Source organism: Tupaia chinensis, unplaced genomic scaffold (assembly GCF_000334495.1).
Source record: "Tupaia chinensis unplaced genomic scaffold, TupChi_1.0 Scaffold000270_1, whole genome shotgun sequence".
Lineage (NCBI taxonomy): Eukaryota > Metazoa > Chordata > Mammalia > Scandentia > Tupaiidae > Tupaia > Tupaia belangeri.
The window spans coordinates 4,610,902-4,619,758 of record NW_006159750.1 but is presented as its reverse complement, the minus strand read 5'-3'; the positions used below and the strand labels follow the sequence as shown (position 1 = coordinate 4,619,758).

Here is an 8,857-nt window from a genome sequence, read left to right as displayed (position 1 = left end):
GGGTCCGGGACTTGAACTGCGGCCAACTACATGGGAGTCCAGCAACACAGACATTAGGCCATCTGCTGGTCCCAACATACTTAATTTTTTAAGTGTTTTTTTTAACTTTACTTATTTAATTAATTTGTATTGATTTTAATTTGACCAGAGGGACAGAGTGAGAGAGGAAAAGTGAGAAAGCAAGTCACTAGGTTCAGGACTTGAACTGTTTCAGCCATGTGGGAGTCCGGCACCCAAACATCATGCCACCTGCCAGCCCCTTTACTTCTTTCTTTTGTGAGAGAGAGAGGCAGAGAGAAAGAGACAGTAAGATGACCCCTCGAAAATGGTCTTCACATCACAATCCACCCCCAGCCTCAGTCAGCCTGGATCGCAAGCACATATGAACCCAGCATGCACAGGGAGAACTCGGGGTGCAAATCCTGGACCTTCCCACGTAGAGTCAGCATCGCAGAGTGTTGGGCTACTGTTGTGCCACCAGTTGGCCCCCTGGAGATTTTTCTAAGGCCTAAAATCAAACTGGCTCCTAGAAGAGTGTGGCAAGGTGTCCTCATGAAGTGGTGTAAGCTGCTTACTGATCAGCACGCACAGCTCTGTCTGGGTATCTCCACTGCCCTTCGCAACAGTCACCTCCATGGAGAGGACCAAAATAGCCGGGACAAAATCAGCCCTCAGCAAAACCGAGGAGACTGGGAGGGCAATTTTTTTTAATTAACTTTATCTTTTATTATTTGTTAAAGACTTATTTACTTCATTTTATTTATTATTTTTAAATTTGCTTTAAGGCATATGCACTCTTCAAAGAGAGACAGAGAGAGAGGTGAGGAAGCAAGCCACCAGGTCTGAGTCTTGAACCACAGTCTGCTATGTGGGGGTCCAGCACTCAACCTGCTGGCATCATAATTATTATTATTTTTAATTTGACCAGAAAGGGACATAGAGTGAAAGTGACAAAGCAAGTCACTATCTGGAACTTGAACTGTTGTATGCCATGTAGGAATCTGGTGTCTTTAACCACCATGCTACCTGTCAGCCCCCTTGAGGGTAATCTTTTTTTTAAAGAGATTTTTGCTATAGGACGCGTGTGCTTGCTGGAGAGACAGAGAGAGGAGAGAAAGCGAGAAATCACCCCCCCAAAGGAGATGCCTGTGTCGCAATCCCTTCTCCTCTGGACTATAGGCATGCGTGCACATGCGCTTAACGTGAGTTTCAAGCCTCCAGGCCTGGGACTCAAACTGTGGTCAACCATGTGGGAGTTCAACACTTAAACCACTATGCCATCTGCTAAGTCTAATCTTAAATTCTCTTTTCAGCACCCCTTTTCTCCATCCACCCATGCAAACCAGAAGCAAACATCCTAGCCCTCTGCAGGTTATTAACACATTCCCTCTAATGCCTGGCTAGTAAAAATGTGATCAGACCAGCATGGCTGAATCACCAGCATCTCCTCGACCTTGTTAGCAATGCAGTTTCAGAGCCTCCACACCTACTGAAGCACGCTCTGACTTTAACAAGGCCCCGGATGACTTGTGTGCACAATTAAGTGTGAGAAGCACTGCTCTAAGTGGCAGTTCTCAGCCTTGGCTATGCTTTAGAATCACCTGAAGTGCTCTTAAAAGTCTTGATACCCAGCCTTGCCTAGGACCAATTAAATCAGACTTCCTGGGGTGACAGAGCCCAGGCATCAGTTAATTTGTGTGTGACGTTTTAGACAAGGTTTTCTGTGACACCATCCTCCTGCCTCAGCCTCCCTCCTGCATTGCCAGAACCACCATGCCCAGCTCTTCCAGACAGGGTCCGGCTAGGTCTTCCTGGCTGGCCATGAGTTTGTCATCTCCTTACCTTAGCATCCCAGAGTAGCTGGGATTACAGACGCGTGCTAACTGCAACCAGCTTTTTAGGGTGGGCCAGGAATCAAACCTGGACCTCCTGTGTGATCTTGGCCTGCTGGCAGTAGCATCATCTACCAGTGTACACTACTGTAGCTGGGCTGACCTCAGTTAAGTTTAAACTTTCTAGGTGCCAATGTACAGCAGGGTTGGGAATCATTTTCTGAAATATAAAGAATTCAGTGGCTGCCCCTCTGAAAAATATGTTTTTGTGCAGGACCCTAAAAGACTGGAAAGACTTCAAAATCCAAAGAAATTCATCTCAACATGTGGAACCTCAAGGAGGTGGTATCATAAGAGAGAAAAGTTTAGGAAAGGGGAAAGCAGGAACACCTTGCACCCAAGAAAGAAAGCACTTGGCTTTCTGACTAACTGAAGAGTCAACTTCGATCCTGACTTCATAAAGTAACCCTAAAATGCGACGAGAATTCCTTTCACCGTTATCCATGAGAAAAACAGCTTACCCATTCCAAGTGTACTTCCAGAGCAGGTTACTGTAATAAATAAAAATAGAGCAATTAAGAATATAGTTATCGATGCATTAAGATGTTGAAGAGATAACTTAAGGAAGATTAAAACGGGGACCAGCAGATGGCGTAATGGTTATGTTGCTGAACTCCCACGTAGCTGATCATGGGTTGAGTCCTGGACCAGCAACTTAAAAACTCATGTCAGGCATGTGTGCATGTGTACCCAAAATCCTGAGAGGAGAATGGAGGAGAAGGGATTGTGGCAGGGCCATCCCCCCGATAGGTGATTTCTCGTTTTATGTCTGTCTCTGTCTTTCTGGTGAGCGCACACACCCTATAGCAAAAACCTCTCCAAAAACAAAAACGAAACAGAAAAAAGAGAAAGATTAAAAGGAAAGTGAAGCACAGAATGAAAAAGAACAGATATGGATGATAAATGAGAAGATCCCAGTAGGATGAGCTCTTAGTTAGGGTGAGTCATGTCCCTGTGCCTCAGTTTACCTGTGAAATGGTAAGAGCCAGAATGCCAACCTTATGGATTTGTTAGAAGGATTAATTAAGTTCACACATGTAAAGCCCTTAGGATAGTGCTTGGTACATAGGACTTAATAAATCCTAGACATTATTACTATGTACTGTCGGGTGTTTGCAGTTGCTGTGGAGAGATAGAGAGAGAAGGAAAGTAAGAAATCAACTCCAGGGGTGATGGCCATCCGGCAATCTCTTCTCCTCCATTCTCCTCGCAAGACTTTGAGCATGCGAGTACACATGATAGGAGTCACTTTCAAGCCTGGGTCTGGGACTTGAACTGCGCAGTTGGCCGTATGGGATCCATTTGCCTGTATAGGATCCAGTTGCCTGAACAACCACACCACCTGCTGGTTTCTAAATATTAGACATTATTTAATTTTTTTTTTTAGGTCTTTGCCGTAGGGTGTGTGCATTTACCAGAGAGAGACTGACAGAGGGAAAGTGAGAGATCACCTCGCAGAGGGGCTGGCCATGCTGCTCTCTTCTCCTTCATTCTCCTCTCAGGATGTTGGGCACACGCACCCAGTGCGACTGCCAGCCACTGGGTCTGGGACTCATACTATAGTTAGTCATGTGGGAGTCCAGCACCTTAACTGCTACCCCACAGCATGGCCCAATATCAGACATTACTAACAATTACAATATGTCATGATTATCAGAGTAGGGCATCATTAATAGCTGGGGGGATAAAATCCAACTGAACAGACCAAAATTTCTCCAGAATGCCTCATTTTCGCCAGGGTACTGAGTAGAGATGGACTCCCTACTTCAAGTCTAGGTGCCTATTCCTTAGTAAGGCTGCAGGCTTGAGATGGCAGCCCACCAAAGGGGATCAGAGTTCTACCTAGCCGGGACTTCTGCTGGCTCACAAGCCATCAGAGGAATAAGTGTATGGACTGACTCATGGACATGGGACAGAAAAGAGCAAAACAGTCCACTCCCCCACTGACTCAGCTGAATGATCACAGGGACGTAAGCACGTTTATTCATTCCAGAAAAGAGCAAAACAGTCCACTCCCCCACTGGCTCAGCTGAATGATCACAGGGACGTAAGCACATTTATTCATTCCTCTCCCTTCCTTCCTCCCTTCCTTCTTTCTTTTTTCTTTTTCTTTCTTTTTTCTCTCTTTCTTTTTCTTCTTTCTTTCTCTTTCTCTTCTGTTCTATGTCTTTGTTTCCTTCCTTCTTCCTTCCTTTCTTTTCTTTCTTTCTTTCTCTTTCTTTCCTTCCTTCCTTCTTTCTTTCTTTTTCTTTCTTTCTCCTCTCTTTTTCTCAATTTGCCAGAATGGTGTGTGCACTCACTGGAGGGAGACAGGGAGCGAAAGAAAAAGCGAGAAAGTCCCTGCACAAAATGATCAAGCCACAAAGTCTTCTCTTCCATCTCTCCTGCCTTTCAGGATGTGAGGCATTTTTTCAAGTCACCAGGTCCAGGACTCAAACTGGGGAGCTGGCCATGTGGGATCCACTAGGCCACAGGCCAGCCCTATTTATTCCTTTGTTAATTTAAAAGATATTGGGTTACAGATATGTGCTTAGTATGAGAGTCAGAGATAATCATTTTGGGGCTGAAATAAACATCCTACTCACAGTAATAAGTCGTGGTAAAGATAAGGGTATCATGGGGTCATAAATGGTGGAGAAAGGGCTAGCTCTGCCCCTGAGGATTGGAGAAGGCTTCATAAATGGGAAGAAATTTGGGTTGGTGGAGTTATCTTGGTGAAAAGGGGGTGAAATTCCAGGCAGAGAAAAGCACCGCATTTGCTAAGAAACATGAGGCAGCAGGACCAGCAGTTGGCGTAATGGCTATGTCGCTGGACTCCCATGTAGTCGACCACGGTTTGAGTCCTGGACATGGTGACTTAAACTCATGCCAGGCACGTGTGTGTGTGTGCCCAAGATCCCGAGAGGAGAATGGAGGAGAAGGGATTGCGGTGTGGCCATCTCCCCTGGGGGGTGATTTCTTGCTTTCTGTCTCTCTGTCTTCTTGGCGAGTGCACGCGCCCTATAGCAGAAATCTCTCAAAAGAAAAGATAAAAGAAACTTGAGGGAGCATGGTATGTGTGTGTGACTGAGGTAGGTGTAAATGATTCCATGTGTCTAGACCAGAGAATAGATCCTCTCAGGAGGACGTTGTGAAATGAGCCTAGAATTTCACTGTCTGGAAAATAGTTACCACACATTGCTACTGAGACTTGAAAGTGGCCAGTCTGAACTGAGATGTGCTCTGAGTACAAAATGAATACCAGAGTTCAAAGACTTAGTATAAAAAATTTTTTCAAATTTATTTTCATATTGATTAGGTATTGAAAAGGTAATGTCTTAGCTATGTTGGGTTAACTAAAATGTATTATTAAATTAATTCACTTAGTTCTTTTGTTTTTTAAAATTGGCTAGAAAATTTACATTTTTCACATGTGGCTCATATTAAATTTCTATAGCAGGTATAGACAGATTAGGGACGGATTGTGAGGGACAGTGAAAGGATTGAATTCTATCCTGTGGAGCAATGGAACACTGTGGAAGATATTGAAGCACACAAATAACACAATCAGATCAGTATTCTGAAATGACAGCTCTGGTTAGGAAGGCTGGAGTGAGGACAGGAAGGCAGGAAGGTACAGTCGTCTCAGGTAGAGTGGAGGGCCTGAAGCATAGGAGTAGCTTTGAGAATAAAGAAAAGTTGGATGTGTGGGACCAGCAGTTGGCGTAATGGCTATGTTGCTGGACTCCCATGTAGTCGACCGCAGTTCAAGTGCCGGACCCAGTGGCTTAAACTCATGCCAGCTCATGTGCGTGCGTGCCCAAGATCCCGAGAAGAGAATGGAGGAGAAGGGATTGTGGCATGGCCATCCCCCTGGGGGGTGATTTCTCGCTTTCTGTCTCTCTCTGTGCTTATGGTGAGCACATGCGCCCTATGGCAAAAACCTCTCCAAAAAAAAGAAAAAAAGAAAAGTTGGATTTAAGAACCATCAAGAAGGTGACCAGAAGAGGGGTGAGGAAGAGAGAAGCTAGCTCTAAGACTTTCAGCTAATGTACCTAAAACAAGGATAGTGGGAAGAGACCAGAAACAACAGAGGGTCTGGAGTTCCTTTTGGCCCCAAGAAGTAAGAAATACCCCAGGCACCTGTAGGTGGAGCTCTCAAGTTGTTGCTGTTTTTTTGGTTTTTGCTTTTTAATATACATATATACATATTTTTAAAATAATTATTTATTTTATTTTAATTATTTTTATTATTATTATCTTAATTTGTTATCAGGTACATGAGCTCAACAGAGAAAGAGAGAGAGAAATGCGAAAGCAAACTGCCAGGTCCAGGACTCAAACTACAGTTAGCCATGTGGATATCCAGCACCCTTAACCACCAAGCCACCTCAAGTTTTAAATATGGATTTAGAGATTAGAAGAGAAAGACTGTCAATAGAGTTCGAGAGCCTCTAAGTCTGTTTCCTCACTTGAACATAGGAGATGGTAACATCTGTTCAACCTGCCTCCTAGGACTATTTTAGGCATTCAGCGAGATCCTGAATGAGGAAACACCTAACAAACTATGAAGTGTTATGAAAATGTGACTAAGTATTGTCACTGGCTATAGCCGCCTCTTCCTAAGAGTTCATCCTCACCCCAAGAACCTATTCCTGTCCTCGTAGGGCTGTGTTTGGGGCCAGCTTGTCCTGTGGGCAAGACAATGAAAAAGCAAGGAATCAGAGCATGACAGCCAAGGACAGTGAGAACAGCCCTCAGGAGGACTGGCCCTCTTCCATGATGAAGCAAGCCATCTCGAACCCCTTGTCACCTCCATATAGTGGAACATTTTAGAATCTAGTTATCAGTAAAGGTTTGTGAGCCGGTATCGATTCCTCCCAGTGTGTTTATATGCAAAGTTCTAGGGCTTCAACATCCCTCTCTCTTTTCCTTTTCTTTTAGAAATATATGAAAAATATATGACTATCCCCTGGGCTAGGGAGCAGAAGTTGCTGGAACACAGAGCCTGAGAATTGTTACTGTTTTTCTGCCAGCTCTGGTGAAATGACAATCATGTTTCGTGATCACAAACTGTCTGTCCACTGGTATTTCCAAACGGAGTTCGTGATTATACTTTCATTTTTTCTGATCTCCAACTATTCCTCAGTCCTACAACCCAGTTTGAACAACTAAAGTCTCTTAATTTCTTTCTTTCTTTTCTTTTTTTTTGGCGAGGTTTTTGCTATAGGGCATGCGCGCTCGCCAGAAAGACAGAGAGAGACAGAGAAACAGAAAGTGAGAAATCACCCCTCAGAGGGGATGGCCACGCTGCAATTCCTTCTCCTCCATTCTGCTCTTAGGATCTTGGGCACACATGCACATGCGCCAGGCGTTGAGTTGAATCCACTGGGTCCGGGACTCGTACCGTGGTCGACTACGTGGGAGTTCAGTGACATAGCCATTATGCTAACTGCTGGTCCCAAGTCTCTTAATTTCTAACATTCCAGAGTCCCATCATTATCCCTAAGAAGGAATATGTTAAAAATCTATCCCCGAGTATCAAAGCAGAAAATAATTCTACTATTGAAGCAGCAAGCATCTGGTCTTTTTTTCTGAAAAGGAAGAGAGGGAAAAGAAAGAGAGGAACATCTCCAAGTTAATTAATAGTAAAGTATCCTAATTCCAAAGGAGCTCAGGGTCTCTGTCAGCCAGAATCCACTTGCAGCATGAAGAATTTTCACCCTGTCTTAGACCTTCATACATAGCAAGTAAGTGTGATTGCTTTGAGGCTTAGTTCACAGATCTGAGTTGAGGGTTAGTTTAAAACAGAGTCATATCTTACTTTACCTGAATATATTTTTTTTGGACAAAAAGTAAGCTTCCGTCCTGTTTCAGAGACTGGTGAGACCATCACAGTGTACACATCCCCACAGGGTATCTCAGTGACATCACAGAAGCTGAGACCAGCACTTGGAGCACATGTGAAAATGCCTTTGGAGCCATACAGGTCGGTGCTGTAATTGGCAGAACCCCTGGAGGCCTGCCAGTAGATCCGAATGCCATTAGGGCCCAGCCTATATAATTTCACCCCTAAAGGGCAGCAGGCACCTGCAGAATAAAAACCCACAAACAAAGAGAACATTTATTCTGGTCTAACACGGTGGCCATGTTCAGTAGCAGACTAAACTACAGTGCTGGAAGTCACAGGGCCAACTACAGGTTCAGATGCCTGGCCTCGTCGACCTGGAGCATCCAAGATACTGATGAGCTGAAAAACTAGGGGAAGAGAGTGATGGTGTGACCAACCAGACCCAGTCAAGGTCTCTCTGTTTCTCTCTCTCTCTCCCTGCCCCTCTCAAGTACATACACACACTGTCAATCATAAGTAAAATAAAGGGCCATCTCCCTAATGCAGAGATTAAGTTCTGCACAGAGGAAGCCAGATCTCACATGGTTGATCAGAGTTTGAGCCGTGGACTCAAAGCACGGTTGGCCATGTGGGAGTCCAGCGACATCACTGCTGCACCATGTGCTAGCCCCCAGAGTTTGAGTCCTGGAGACTCAAAAGACAGGACGGGTGTGCAAGCATGTGTTCAAGATCCTGACAGCACGAGGATTAGCAGGAAAAAAGACTGTGCCATGTCCGTGCTCTGTTGGGGAGCTGCTTCTCCTTTCTCTCTCCTCTCTCTCCTCTCTCTCTCCCTCTCTCCTTTCTCTCTCTCTCTCTCTCATTCGTGCATACACGTAAGCCCTCTAGCATGCAAAATTAATTAATTTAATCAAGGTTTCTAATTCTACCATCACATGAACATTTCTATATTGCTACAAGAAAAAATATAAGTAAACAATTCTAAATAATATGATTAATCACTGTTTAGATTAGAGCAAGATTAGAAGGGGCACTTGAATTTTTTCTATGGTGGGTTACAAGATCAGAAACATGTGAGGATGATGTGAGATATAAAATTTTTAAAGATTTATTTTATTTATTATTATTATTATTA

General features: G+C 44.1%; 1 protein-coding gene across 1 annotated transcript in view; it reads right to left on the bottom strand.

Moving 5' to 3' along the window:
• FNDC7 (fibronectin type III domain containing 7) overlaps window positions 1-8,857 on the bottom strand; it is a 40,969-nt gene that overhangs the window by 7,302 nt on the left and 24,810 nt on the right. The window contains exons 10-11 of the mRNA XM_027772275.1: window positions 7,701-7,961; window positions 6,512-6,562 (exon numbers count right to left, since the gene is read on the bottom strand). Coding sequence (XP_027628076.1) covers window positions 6,512-6,562; window positions 7,701-7,961 — 312 coding nt within the window. The remainder of the gene's footprint in view (window positions 1-6,511; window positions 6,563-7,700; window positions 7,962-8,857) is intronic.